We start from the raw sequence: 14,533 nt of genomic DNA, 5'->3' as shown, positions 1-14,533 counted from the left end.
TGATGTGCTGTCTTGTTTTGTCTCCATGTTTCCCAGTTCTGGTTTTAAACCCTAAATAGCAGTGGACTTCACAAGCTGAACTGAATCAGGACGTGGTGTAAAAGTGACAACTGAAAAACGTATTCTTGTAGTCCCCCCAGACCCTCATGTAAATGCACACTTCACCGTAATGGCCATGTAAATGTGTGTTGCCTGACTGAACCGACTCTGCGTGTGTTCTTCTCTGCAGGTTCTCATTAAATGGAAACAGCACCCCCTCATCACGATGAAGCTACATTTTTGGCTTTTGTTGAGCTCTTCAGTTCACACTCCTGGAGACACAGGTGGACAGACCCCTCTTGAGTTGAGCGAGCTCCTCTGCCAGCATTCCTTCTGTAACATCTTTGCCGCGGGCACACTGAGCTCAGACCAGCGGCTCGTAGGACCTGCCTCATCCCTACCCCACCCTGCTGTGTGCAGAGCAGCTGCTCCTGGAGAGGCCTGTCATTCTTAGATCTTTTAATTATAATTTAAATATTTTTACATTTTTCTTTATTGAATGGAGGAAATTAAACATGTACCCAGACCATTAATTGTTTTGTACAGAAACTGTTGCTGGTATACAATTATGAACTATGGCATGGCAGCTTAGGAGATGCATCGATGTGCACACACGATGTGTCTGTGAAAAGCAAATCGTATTTTCTATGTGAAAATAAACCTGCAAATCCGATGGCCCCTGATCAGAAGTGGGCTGCTTCCCTCAAATGTGTATCTTCTGCAGTGAACAGTGGGAACCTCAGCCTGCACACTGCCAGTATCCACCGCCCCCTTCCCCAGAAAAGAGAAACTTCTGATGTCAAACCAAATAAAGTAACCATATTGTACTGTTTTAAGTCAGGTCTCGTCTTTATTCACTGCCATTACACAACACTGCATGCACAGCCTCGCTCTCAGTCTTACACCAAACCTTCTCAGATCTGCTAACTCAATAAATAGAAATTTAAATTACGCAGCAAAGACGACGACTCCAACTCCTCCTAAGGCAGAAAGGGGGCAGGGGGTGGGGGCCTTGTGGTCTTCTAGCTTATTTCTGATCAGCTCTTTTGGAAGAATTCTGACAAGAATCTGGAATTAAATATCTTGATTAACGTCACACCAACTTGCTACAGATGATCCAGGCACGTAGTAGTTTAAAAAAACAAACAAAAAAAAGGTGCACATGCACTGACAATGGGGGACACGAGTCTGAGCAGAAGGACCACTGCAGTCGTTTGGGCCGAAGGTCCTTTTGACCAAATAGCAGTAAACTGCCTGTGGCGGTACGTTGGAGAACTTGTGCTGCCAGGGTCCTTAGTTGAGTTGCCAAGAGCGAACAGAATTGGTCATTTGAGAGCAGACGTACGGACAGTCAGCCTGACAAATCCCTTTATTCTTTACTGCAAGGACAACTGATTTAAACTTTTTTTTTTGTCATTTTTAATATTCAAATGTGGGTTTACATGTACATGTAGTGTTGTGTTAAATAAGCTTGGAATCTGTACATTTACTATTCTCCAATAATTCACTGCTTAATCCAGGTGTACAGTTGTGGGCCACCCGTGCCTGTTCAGGGCGCCAGGCAAGTGCACACTTTTCTGTTTCTTTTCATTTGGATGTTTGTTAAGATTTCTTTCTTTTGCAGGTTTATTTTGTTTGAAAAGCCAAATAACCCACTGCACCATTAAGACCCTAAGTTGAGGTTACTTGCGGTATTTGTGCATGTACACACACCATCAAACAATCACTTCGCATCAAGTCTACGAAAAACTATTTTTACCAGATGGCTTCCAGAAGATGATAATATTAAAAGAAAAAAAGCTTAATGAAAAGCAGAATATGGCTACTGATTAACATTCTGGCAGATGGACACCACACATTGGGGCTGTCATAACATCACACCACCTACATGATGCATCTGAGCAACGTCTCTGGTTTTTTATGTACAGGTACCAGCTGACAACCGCTGTAAAGTTCTAGAAAAGTAACGGCCCTCCCTCTGTAACACACTCTCATTCTGTCTGTGCCCCCGCCCTGAGGACTGTCTGCCGAGATGCTTTTACACACTGTGGACCCCACTAATCTCTTTGTGGTGGGAGATGTAATTTTAGGGCCGCTGATGGAATGGAGGTAGAAAATTCCAAAACCTGGGAATCTCTTTTGGCACCAAAACCAAAAAAAAAAAAAATTTCCCATGGTGCCTCCTGTCTCTAGTTTACAGATGAGGCCGCTGTGATTTCACACGTGCATTTGGAATATGAAGTTTAATACGAATACCCTAGCAACCGAAAGCTGTCACTGAAACAATTTGGAGATTCACACTCTTGCTCACTTTTAGTTGACAGTTTTGTTATGTAAAATTTTAAAAATCCAGTGTCATAGTATAGCATAATGAATTTGCTTACTTTAAACACATTTAAATGACTTTAATTGTCAACATTATCCTCCTGTTTGCTTGTACTTTCAAAACTGGCACCTCTGCAGACTACCACAGAGGGCACACAAAGGGGCACAGAGCTTTTGCCAGCCTCTTGTTGATTCTGCAGCAAAAAGAGGCTCCGTGCAGGGGTCAAAGGCAAGATGGGGTGCTTGGCTTAGCGATGAGCGGAGAGTGCTGTGTGGCACACGTGTGCTCTAGGTGGCACTGGTCACATTGTCGGCTCAGTGTTTTGTTTTCATTTATTTTAGTACGTTAAGATGCAGTTGACAAATTAAATAAGCTAACAGCAAGAGCAGCACCAACGATGACTCTGAACTGCAGTAAGTGGGACTGAGAATGTTGGAGTCACCTTAGGTGGCGTATTACCACTGACAGACAACCACCACACGAGAATTTATACACCAGAATAAGTTTAAATGGACCTCTAAATATTTTTTTTTCCAGTTTTGATAAATACTGTTTGTTACAGAGAGTTTAAATAACTTAGATACTGTAAATCGCCACCCTGTCCAGCAAGTCTTCACACCTCGCATGTTTCTGGCTGTCTGCAGGTGAACTTCACTCACACGGCACCACTGGCAATGAATACAGCAGACTAACTGGAGAGCTACTGGCGTTGAATGTGCTTTAGTGGAGACATATTCTCAAATGTACATCAGTATGATTTGTTTTAATTAATGCTACTTATATGACTATTTTAGCATATTATATAACACATTTTATTAAGCAAATGATAAGATCCTAGTTAAACATTCCGTTAATTTAGCACAGTCATTACTCAACTCTGGAGAGCCATGGACACCAATGTTACTGAGGCGCCTGTTTTATTTATAGTGCCTGACCACCTGCTTGCTCGCTGCACTTGCCATTCCCACTTTGGTTCGCTTCTTCTTCCACACCCTCAATAGGGGGAGTGACATGTGGACTTCCCTAAAGGAGATGACGCCATTGCCAAGGTGTTCCATTTCTTGTACCCACATCTGTAATATATTTGGGTGTCAGACGGTTTATGTATTTGCAGTGTCATTTTTTTCCATAATGTGCATCTCTATTAAGTGTCACGCACAGTTTTTGCCTTAACATTTGTACTTCACTGCATTTGTGTGAAATCATTGAGATAATTCAATAACACGGTGGATGAAGTCACTCTTCTGTCCATCACAATGATAAAATGTCATGGACCCCCTGAACCTGTGCCCATCACTGCTACAACTTGACTGAAATTCTGTCACTTCTGTCCCAAGTCTGCACAACTGGGCCACAAACTCGGGCCACTGGGATTACACATGGTGAGTTCTATCACTGAATTAAACAGATGGACACAGAAAGGCCTCTAAGAATCCAACACAAGGGAAAGGTGCTGTATAAATGTATTATTATTATACTTGTCTCATAAAAAAAAATCTACTGTATAATAAAACACTAAAATACGTACGTGTCCAGTTCCTCCAAGCAATCTGACTGGCCACTTTTTGTTTGGGTTGATTGGTCAGCTTCACTTTAGTGATGCAGTTAATAAAAGGAAGTGCGCATGTGAGACTCTTGAAAAGGTGTAGGAGGCACACTGGGAGTCACCTGCAAAGATGGGAAATATACAAGCAAGCAGGAAGTGAACAAGCTGCCTCAAAATGATACACAAGTCTGAGAAGCCGGCTGTATCGGAGCGCACTCGAGAGCTTCAGCCACATGTAAGAGAGATCAAATATTTTCAAATGTATTCAGTTACTGTCTTTAAGAGGTAATGTGGATTGTCCTTTATAAATGAAGTGAAGCAGCAATTGCATTAATTTTGAAAATAACCACAGTGAGATTTAAGAAACGTGGAAAGAAAAGCAACCTTTAGGTTTCGTAAGTCTGCACAAATGAGATAAGCTGTCATTTTGTTGATTAAATAGTAACTGACAGGCTACACAGGGGTGTCCATCTCCAGTCCTGGAGGGCCGCAGTGGCTACAGGTTTTCATTCTAACCATCTTTTTCATTTGTGAGCCGTTTTTGCTGCTGCTGCTGCTTCTTAACTTGTCTTGCCTTAGTTTTAATTGTTGTGGCTCAGACCCCTTAATTGTTTCTTTTTCCTTAATGAGACACAAAACAAACCGCCCCATGACCAGCTAACCTGAAAATAAAGAAAGGTGAAGGGCTCAGTGATGTTGGTCTGCTCAGGTCACCAAAACATCGATGGTGGTCTTAGAAAAACCAGAAAATCAACAGGCTGCTGTGGCCGAATGAGAGCTGCAACAAGTCCTGATATTCAATAAATACTTCAATTAAGAGCAAGAATTGGCTGCTCATTAAGAAATTGGTTGGAGTTTGAAGCCCCAATTTAGCTGGTCATTTGTTGGCTTGTTTCACGTCTCATTTCAGTTAATGAAGAAAAGAATCAATTCAGAGGACTGAATCCTTAAAAACAGGGCTATTAAAATGAAGGGGAAAAGAATGGAATTAGCAGTGAAAACTGGTCACTGATTAGGAAAAGGCTTTAGGCAGCCACTGGGTCCTCCAGGACCGAAGCTGGACACCCCTGGGCTACACGTAACAAGTAGTGTGAAATCTAAGGCTTGGTACTTAGGGAACGTCTTAGAACGCTTAAAGGGCTGCACATCAGTCTCTTCGTTCTCTGCAGCCACATAAATCAGCCCAGATTGGCCACATTTCTGTTCCGCTGAAACATTTTCTGCTGTCAATTAGTTTTTTTCAGCACGAATGGTCTGGATGCGTCATAAAAGTGCAGCACTCAACTCTGTTACCTAATAACAAAATGATCATTTGCTGTATTTTAGAAAAGTCATGGTTTTACATTTACAGGAGGTTTTGTGTTCGTTTAACAGAATATAAAAACAAAAGCATAACATGAATATTTAAAAATGTGTAATGAAAAAAATGACCTTTACTTTATACTAAAAACAGTGTCAGCTCAGACTTTACGAGGTACCTGAGAAATAACATTTAATAAATCGGCAGAGAAGGGGATGTAGAACAGGCCAACCTGTCGGAGTTAGACATTGAGATGGGGATTGCAGTAAACTCAATCGGCTGACACTGGCTACTGTTTTATGCACTTTCTCCCACAGTTGTTATATTGATTTACTCTGTGTCTAACAAATATTTACGGATACTTGCATGCGCTCAAGCAGAGACACGTGTGCCAGCATACAGGTGGCTAAAGCTAAAGCATTTTTGTGAATGCTGTTCAGTAGCCATTCTACATATCACATCGACAAGTCCCAGTATCAAGTTAAGATTTCTGGGCCTTTAGAGAAATAAAGACTACAACAACATGACCACTTTATTCAGTGAACCTGACATTTTCCTAACCTTTCTCCAACCTTTGTCCACTTACAAATGCCCTCAGTCAGCTCTATCCTTACCTAAACAGCCCAAGTGAGAAGTGGCAACACACCTTGTGACAAGCACCAGTTAGAAAGTTGGCTGCTCAACTTTAGCAGACCACGGTCCAGCCGGGGGCTAGTCAAGGCATTGCCTGCCATCTGGATGACTAACAGCTTTGATGGCCATCTTCAGATGTGATATTTTGTGATTGCCTAATGAAGATCTACCTGGAGGCCACAGCTAATGTCCTCTGTTAAATACTGATCAAAGTAATTCTCTTCCAAAATGTTATTTACAGCCATCTGTCAGAGTTCACACTGGGGGTAAGTTTTATGACTTCTCTAAAAGTGGAAAAAGTTTCCAATGTATTTGCAATTAGTCTCTTGACTGCCAGAGAGAAGTTTTCCATAGTCCAAAAGGCCCTGCCCCAAGACTTGGATATCTTCAATTCCCATTATGCTCCTTGGTCTCCTTCTGTATCAGAAGACTAACTCTTCCAGTGGTGCTGGCAGCACTTTTGATCACCTCCATCCATCTGTTGGAAGATGAAAGAAAGGGTGACTTGGTTACACTAATAAACATTTGGAGGATGACCCCCACCCATTCATGCCATTCTAAAAATTTCAATTAACTGCACACAATAAAGTAAAATGTTATTACCTATAAATATCAAAATGTCCACATAAATACAGTAGGAAAGGTATGGCTGGTGTCCACTGCTGAACTGATTCAGATTTAATACTCGCCCTTCGTGTAATGTGTTTTGAAACGGTCACCAATGCACAGCCTGACATCACAACTGGAACAGCAGAAGCGTGTTTCTTGGCTCACTTATATTTTTTTCTGAGAGGGTAGAATTCCAGTGTCTGAACTGCACAATCAACGCACCCCTTGTGTTATTGTAGACTACCACAGTGCAAGGCTTAGTGACTTCCACGTTTTTTCCCGACACAAGTGACAGTTGCTGCATTGTGAATAGTGCTCAGGGGGCCAACATATTTCTACTTGTTTGCAATCATTTTGCCTTTCTGCCAAGCACACCGACTTGCACCACGGTGAACCCGCAAGAGACTGAATTCAGCAGGCATATCATGGTGGTTCACTCTTACAGTACATATGCATCATTATGTTTCATTATCCTTGTCAATATCTGATGACCAGTTCCCACTGTCATCACTAACACTTCATTTAACTAATGGTTCAGTTTCAGTCATTTCTAAAACTGGAATTACAGCTTCCTGTTTAAACTCCATTGTGTTTTGATTGAAAGGTTGGCCCCACTCATGAATATGAGGTGTGAGGGTGACTGGGCTAGCACTCCGTAATAAGGAGAAAGATCAGCAATTCATGAGAGCCTCAGAAAACAGTCACTGCTCCTTCAGATTGAGAGTAGCCAGTTGATGTGGTTTGTTGAAGTACTTGTTCTGATTATGTATGTTGCTTTAAAGCCATGTTACATTATGCAATTTCTCCAGTGATTTTCAGTTGTAGCCCTCATTCACATAATCTTAGCGAATTGGAAGCAGTCAGCAATCTGCTCCCGTGAAGCCTCTCGCATAATGCAACATGCTCAGTGACTCTCTCCAACTAGTCTGTTAAAAATTCATAAAATGCAACGATGAGTATTAAGAAACATAGGTATTTTAGACCTCACAAACAGATGAGAAGCTTGTCCGTCTGAAGGTACATGTTACTTACCAACACAGAATGGAAAAAAGAAAAAAAAAAAAGGGAGAGGGCATACAGTATGAAAAAGTGACGAGCAGAACTGTTCTGGTAACTTGGCACTCAGTTGCTAAATGTGACATGGGCAGTGATTTTCAGTGTAAATTTACATGGTCTGGCAGCAAGATCAGCAAGTACAGTTGGCAAGTCTGACATATCCAACGACTAGAAGATGCATAATGTGACATCGACTTTAATCATCATGTTGGTCACATCATTTAACTGAACCATGTAAACTAAATTTGTTTTGTGTGGCAAATGTATCCTACAGAATTAAAATTAGGAAATTTACTTTGGATTCATTATGTACAACTAGACAAAGAGCCCGTTTCGGCGGCGTAAGATGAAACGGGCACGAGTTTGTGTCAGCAGTGTATGAAGAACAAATGATAAGTAACGAAGAAGTTGTTTTGTAATGATTGTAGTCCACTTTACTCATTACTGTACAGGCTTGTACTGTTAGTTGATGTATTTTCCAGGCCTATAGTATAATATTGAATGATGAATGTTCCAGTACAATATGGAATAGTAATAAGTATAAGCACCACAAACCTGATATAGGTGTATTGAATGAATGCGTAATTGAATCAGAATGCGTAATTAGGCCTCGAGCTGTAGTCGAAATCGACTTTCAGGCCTCTAGAGCTTTAATCGAAGTCGCCGTTCTCTTTGAATTTTTATGGCCGTAAATCTGCCGCCTGCCGCGATGTTGGGGTTGGATGTCAGTCTTGTAAGGTTTTTTTCGGGCAGCTGCGCAGAAGGCGACTGCGCATTCGGCTTCGGATGGGTGTGAGTGAGTGAGTGAGTGAGGAGGCAGGTGAATTATGTATTAAGACGAGATTAGGAACGCACTGAATGAACAATACCTATAACATTTTTTCTTTAAAGACCTGAATATGTTTTGAAAGACAAATCCCCGGGTATGTGTTTGTCTCCCCCGGCAACAGACCAGTGACGGCTTGATTCTGCTTCATAGTCTTCAGCACAAATGCTTCAATAAGAAAATACCAACAATGTTTAAATGGTAGTCTTCACATCTATACTGTACAATTCCAAAGAAAATTTTTTTTACCTCTTTCAATGTTGAATAAAAGTAACTAGATCAGTCGTGAACCTCAAAATTTAAAACAGTGTCTACAAAACCAAATGCATCACTACATATAACTAAGGCTATAGCCACACTACCAAGTTTTCATTTTAAAAAGAGTTTTTAAATTAAAATGAACCTCAGATGCACTGAAGTTTTCTTATTGTTTACAGAAAGATCCCTATCTGTACCAAAAACACACATAATGTAGAACTTCGCCTACACTGGGCATGCACCCTGTAAGAGCCATTTTCCTAGTTATATAAGACTCATAAATATTTTACTAGATGACAATGTATAATCTATGGGAGGTTCCTATAACCCCCATAAGTAGAATTGAATTGGTATATTCTTGCCATTTCTAACAGCTTTGAGTTAACATTATTCTTCATTTAGTGACAGTCTTGCCATGTGTAAGGTGTAGAGGCATACGGTTTTAAACCGTGACCGTGCCTGTGCACAAGCCTATGTGCTTATGGGCCTACAGGCTTTTTGAGTGTGTAAAGTAACTCGTAAAACAGCACTTATTTAAGTGCAGAACCGTTCACTTATAGTGTACAGAAGAAGAAGCTAAGAACTTTTAAGTACAGCAATAACTAAAGTTTCTCAAGAAAAGCTAAGTTTTGCATCCAGAAAGTATTCACAGCGCATCACTTTTTCCACCTTTTGTTATGTTACAGCCTTATTCCAAAATGGATTAAATTCATTTTTTTCCTCAGAATTCTACACACCCCATAATGACAACGTGAAAAAAGTTTACTTGAGGTTTTTGCAAATTTATTAAAAATATAAAAAAACTGAGAAATCACATGTACAGCCTTTGCTCAATACATTGTCGATGCACCTTTGGCAGCAATTACAGCCTCAAGTCTTTTTGAATATGATGCCACAAGCTTGGCACACCTATCCTTGGCCAGTTTCACCCATTCCTCTTTGCAGCACCTCTCAAGCTCCATCAGGTTGCATGGGAAGCATCTGTTCACAGCCATTTTAAGATCTCTCCAGAGATGTTCAATCGGATTCAAGTCTGGGCTCTGGCTGGGCCACTCAAGGACATTCACAGAGTTGTCCTGAAGCCACTCCTTTGATATCTTGGCTGTGTGCTTAGGGTCGTTGTCCTGTTGAAAGATGAACCGTCGCCCCAGTCTGAGGTCAAGGACGCTCTGGAGCAGGTTTTCATCCAGGATGTCTCTGTACATTGCTGCAGTCATCTTTCCCTTTATCCTGACTAGTCTCCCAGTTTCTGCCGCTGAAAAACATCCCCACAGCATGATGCTGCCACCACCATGCTTCACTGTAGGGATTATATTGGCCTGGTGATGAGCGGTGCCTGGTTTCCTCCAAACGTGACGCCTGGCATTCACACCAAAGAGTTCAATCTTTGTCTCATCAGACCAGAGAATTTTCTTTCTCTTGGTCTGAGAGTCCTTCAGGTGCCTTTTGGCAAACTCCAGGCAGGCTGCCATGTGCCTTTTACTAAGGAGTGGCTTCCGTCTGGCCACTCTACCATACAGGCCTGATTGGTGGATTGCTGCAGAAATGGTTGTCCTTCTGGAAGGTTTTTCTGTCTCCACAGAGGACCTCTGGAACTCTGACAGAGTGACCATCGGGTTCTTGGTCACTTCCCTGACTAAGGCCCCTGTCCCCCGATCGCTCAGTTTAGATGGCCAGCCAGCTCTAGGAAGAGTCCTGGTGATTTCGAACTTCTTCCACTTACGGATGATGGAGGCCACTGTGCTCATTGGGACCTTCAAAGCAGCAGACATTTTTCTGTAACTTTCCCCAGATTTGTGCCTCGAGACAATCCTGTCTCGGAGGTCTACAGACAATTCCTTTGACTTCATGCTTGGTTTGTGCTCTGACATGAACTGTCAACTGTGGGACCTTATATAGACAGGTGTGTGCCTTTCCAAATCATGTCCAATCAACTGAATTTACCACAGGTGGACTCCAATTAAGCTGCAGAAACATCTCAAGGATGATCAGGGGAAACAGGATGCACTTGAGCTCAATTTTGAGCTTCATGGCAAAGGCTGGGAATACTTATGTACATGTGCTTTCTCAATTTTTTTATATTTAATAAATTTGCAAAAACCTCAAGTAAACTTTTTTCACGTTGTCATTATGGGGTGTTGTGTGTAGAATTCTGAGGAAAAAAATGAATTTAATCCATTTTGGAATAAGGCTGTAACATAACAAAATGTGGAAAAAGTGATGCGCTGTGAATACTTTCCGGATGTACTGTACATTTTCCCTTTTTTTTGCCTTTTATTCTACGTGTGTAACTATTTTTGCTTTTATTCTTGTGTGGATTATTTGCTTTTAATTTTCACTAAATAATTTTAAAACGAACTTTTGGACTGAGAGATTTCTTTCATCACGCGTTTTACCTGTGCTTGATCTCGCCTTACACTTCAGCGGCTACACACCCATCAGCGGCAAACTCTTTGAAAGGGCTGTGAAATGAGAAATTCAAAGCCTTGAAGGTCAGATTCTCATGTGCTTTTTATACACTTTCAAAACTATTAGAACATGCAGGAATTTTAATAGCTTATTCACAGCATAAAAAAACCCAAAGAAATTCATTAAGGAGCCACAACCAATCGCCCCCGTGTCACGTAATGTGCTGATTACAGTTGAAAGTATCATTCTTAAGAACTGGTGGCTGTTGTCTTGGCATAATTTGAAAACAAAGCAAATGCTGAAATGACACTTGAAACAAAAATAAAAAAAAATGTATTTAGCTCAGTGTTCATTGAGCGAGAGGATTGATTATGAGCAGTCCACAGTAATTGGAACACATCCAGTACCAAACAATATTTGTAAAACATAAATATGTGTGTGTCCATATTTTCACTTTACTGCACAGTCTCTGTCCTGCATACTACACCTATCCACTTTGTTAAGCACCTTGTTATTAATTTTGCTGTAGAATGCAGTCCTCCTTACTGAGCGGATTAAGTAATAAACATTGATTACAGGGTGAAAATCAGATTATAACTAACTCAGTTGAGATGTGGCTCTGAATCTTCCACTACAACAGTAACACTGCCGGCCATGGGATTTATCACAAAACTTTAGCAAACTGTAATTTGCTTTTAACACATATATATCACATCTCAAACTTTACAAAATGCAATTTAGATGCACAAAGGTAAGCATCACAACAATTGTAATGGAAAGTAATTCTTCTATGCTGAACAATGTTTCTTCTTCTGAGACAAGTGACCAATCTATGAGTGTGAAGTTGTAATGAGCAGGATCCAATCAGAGAAGGGCCATGAAATAAGCACAAACCAATCAAAGTGTGATTAGAGAATTGTTTTTGTAAAATTCTGTTTTTGCACATCTACACTACAACGTTGACACTACGCTTCAGAAATATCCGGCTCTGGAGAATGTTTTTAAAAGTCTTTGTTTCCAGGGGTCAAAAATAACGGGTAGTACAGGCGAAAATAATTGCGTCTTTAAATGAAAACTTAGTAATGTGGATGGAGCCTAAAGCGCTGAATGTCGCATTTGCCATTTGCATTGGCTGGAAAGCTATCAAAGACACTAAAAAGTGTTTCTCACTTTTATATTTTTGGTGTATCATCTTCAGCATGCAATATGCAAAACAGAGGTGTAAGAAGGAACCAGCTGACTAATAGAGCTTGTAATAAGAGGAGCAACACTCTGCGGCAAGTGCACTTCAGATACATCTAAATAAATGAACAATCAACAGATTTTATTAATCAACAGTTAATAAAAAAAAAAGTTTTTTTTAGTGTAAGCTGTGCGAGGAGACCTGAGCTGGTGACTTGATGCCAGCACAGTGAATGAGAAACACAAATGGTTTTGTTTAATAGACACTTTGCAGATGAGAAAGACAGAAATTTCGAGGTAAGGTTGCTCTCATTAATTATGGCTTTGGACAGTGGTGACGTGACGCATGTCAATCAGCCCACACAAGTAAGAATTTCAATGTACTTATGTGACAATAATGACCCTATAAACCTATAAAAAAAATTCTTAAATTGGAAAAGTCCTCCACCGAGTTTCTTAAGTTATGTTAATTTTGATCATTATCACAAGACAGAACTGCTTCTTAAAGCAGAAGAATTAAACACAGCTCATACACCCACAAATCAGAGAAAATATAAAAAAAGAATTATATGTTTCCACGTAACAATTATGCTGACCTGAGCACCTAGTGTATTGTCTGTATAGAGGCCTTACTTTGTACTCTACAAGTGCACACACTAGAAATGTGATCAAGTAAAGATTTTTGTTTTTCTGGGCAGAGAATTCTTTCAAGTCTAATGTTACCTTTCAAACGTATATTCGCTCTCAGCTCTGAAGAAGTAAACATGAGATTTGAACTGCAGCTTGAAGACATACTCCTTATGAATGCTGTCCGTCTCTGTTGGAGTGCTCACTGTGTAACCAAGTAATGGGAGACTTGCCAAAGGAAAGTCATCCTGCAAAAACAAAGCACGGGATAATTGAATTACAAATGAAACAAAGTAGTTTTTAACTGAATGCTTTATCTGGAACGTTTACTGCAAAATAGTGGCAGACAGCTTTCAGAATATTGTAACTGGTAACTACAAATATGGGAAGAACCTTTTTGATTGACATTTGCAAACACTTGCTGTGTTAAGGAAGTTGAATAAGATCCTGAAAGATATCTGCATCTGATGAATACATAAAAGGTCAATGAAGGAACAGAAAGAAATCTAGGGAAGTGCTTGCTCAAGATCAGGCACAAAAATACAACCGTGCAAAGAAATCTTAAAAGAAATGACCTTGAAGAGCATGTGGCAGCTAAGAAACTATCCTGGTGGTATACAAAGCAACGCACGGAAGAGAGTGGAGTCTATCCAGTGTGGAGTGACGACCAACAGCGGAATGGCCCACGGAGCAATTAGTTGATATTAAAAACCTTTAGTTCACAAAGACACATGTGCATCACAAGAAGAGTTGGTGAAAAGTACGTTGATGCCTGACTGCAGTCTACTCTAAAGCACAATGGAGGCTCTATGATGGCCTGTGAGTGCATTTTAGCCAACAGGGCAGGGGATTTGTTAGGAACTGATAGAAGGATGACTACTGCAGCATGACTAGGATTTCAAACATCCTGTGAAGGCAATTTAACACAGCAGAGTGGAAGCCTGCATATGGAATACTAACAGGATTAGACTGGCCTTTTCAGAATCCTGCATGCTGTCAGCTGCCATTGGCTACCCACAACAAATATGGATATTTGCTTATATTTCTGAATAGCCATGTGTGACCCAAATTTTAAAAATGTGGGTCAGATGTGAGCAAAACACAATAATAACATGTTTTCCTTTTACTCTCCGACACAACAGTAGTCACATTTTAGTCAATGCCGGACGTTTTCTCTCTCCAATGGGGAAAGTCACTCACTTAATTGATTTCTTTAGTACTAGGGTGTTGTACCGTGTTAGCCATTATGAATGTAGTGAAAAGTCAAGCAAAATGACACCTTTTATTGGCTAACTAAAAAGATTACAATATGCAAGCTTTCGAGGCAACTCAGGCCTGAAGAAGGGGTCTGAGTTGCCTTGAGAGCTTGCATATTGTAATCTTTTTAGTTAGCCAATAAAATGTGTCACTTGATTTCTTTAGGTATTCATCACTCTGTTGAAGAGGCAAGAAATGCTGCAGCTGACTGGATGTAGGAGTCTGAGAAGGCCGGTCTAAGGTTTTAGGAAATTCTCCAAAGCAAGTGGATAGAAAAGGCATGAAGTATAACATGTGAAAGAAACTTAAGTTCAAAATCAAATGGTACTTTCAGCAAGTACATTCCATGCAGGAAGGCAAACACCAGTCAGGTACAGTTGAAGCATATGTGGGTACAAATGAGTTCAAGATGCACATTGGTCCGTTTCTTTCTTCTTCAAGTGTTGTCCTCTATCAAATTGGCAT

The 14,533-nt window shown here is 40.5% G+C and overlaps 2 protein-coding genes across 5 annotated transcripts in view; one reads left to right on the top strand and one right to left on the bottom strand.

Moving 5' to 3' along the window:
* Positions 1-875, top strand: part of LOC114646572 (serine/threonine-protein kinase 25-like) — an 85,360-nt gene extending 84,485 nt beyond the window's left edge. Inside the window, exon 11 of the mRNA XM_028794825.2 lies at positions 230-875. Within this exon, the coding sequence (XP_028650658.1) occupies positions 230-269 (40 nt within the window). The 3' untranslated portion in view covers positions 270-875. The remainder of the gene's footprint in view (positions 1-229) is intronic.
* farp2 (FERM, RhoGEF and pleckstrin domain protein 2) overlaps positions 1-14,533 on the bottom strand; it is a 353,551-nt gene that overhangs the window by 150,305 nt on the left and 188,713 nt on the right. For 3 of the 4 annotated variants that reach the window (XM_051922727.1, XM_051922728.1, XM_028794823.2), the window contains 2 exons: positions 12,908-13,059; positions 862-6,322 (listed from right to left, as the gene is read on the bottom strand). In XM_051922727.1, the coding sequence (XP_051778687.1) occupies positions 6,232-6,322; positions 12,908-13,059 (243 nt within the window). In that variant the 3' untranslated portion in view covers positions 862-6,231. Of the gene's footprint in view, positions 1-861; positions 6,323-12,907; positions 13,060-14,533 lie in introns of those variants that run through there. The other variant, XR_007934097.1, reaches the window with a different exon arrangement.

This window comes from Erpetoichthys calabaricus, chromosome 2, assembly GCF_900747795.2.
Source record: "Erpetoichthys calabaricus chromosome 2, fErpCal1.3, whole genome shotgun sequence".
NCBI classification, from domain to species: Eukaryota; Metazoa; Chordata; class Cladistia; order Polypteriformes; family Polypteridae; genus Erpetoichthys; species Erpetoichthys calabaricus.
Note: the sequence above shows the minus strand (reverse complement) of the source record. Positions and strands in the feature narration are given on the sequence as shown.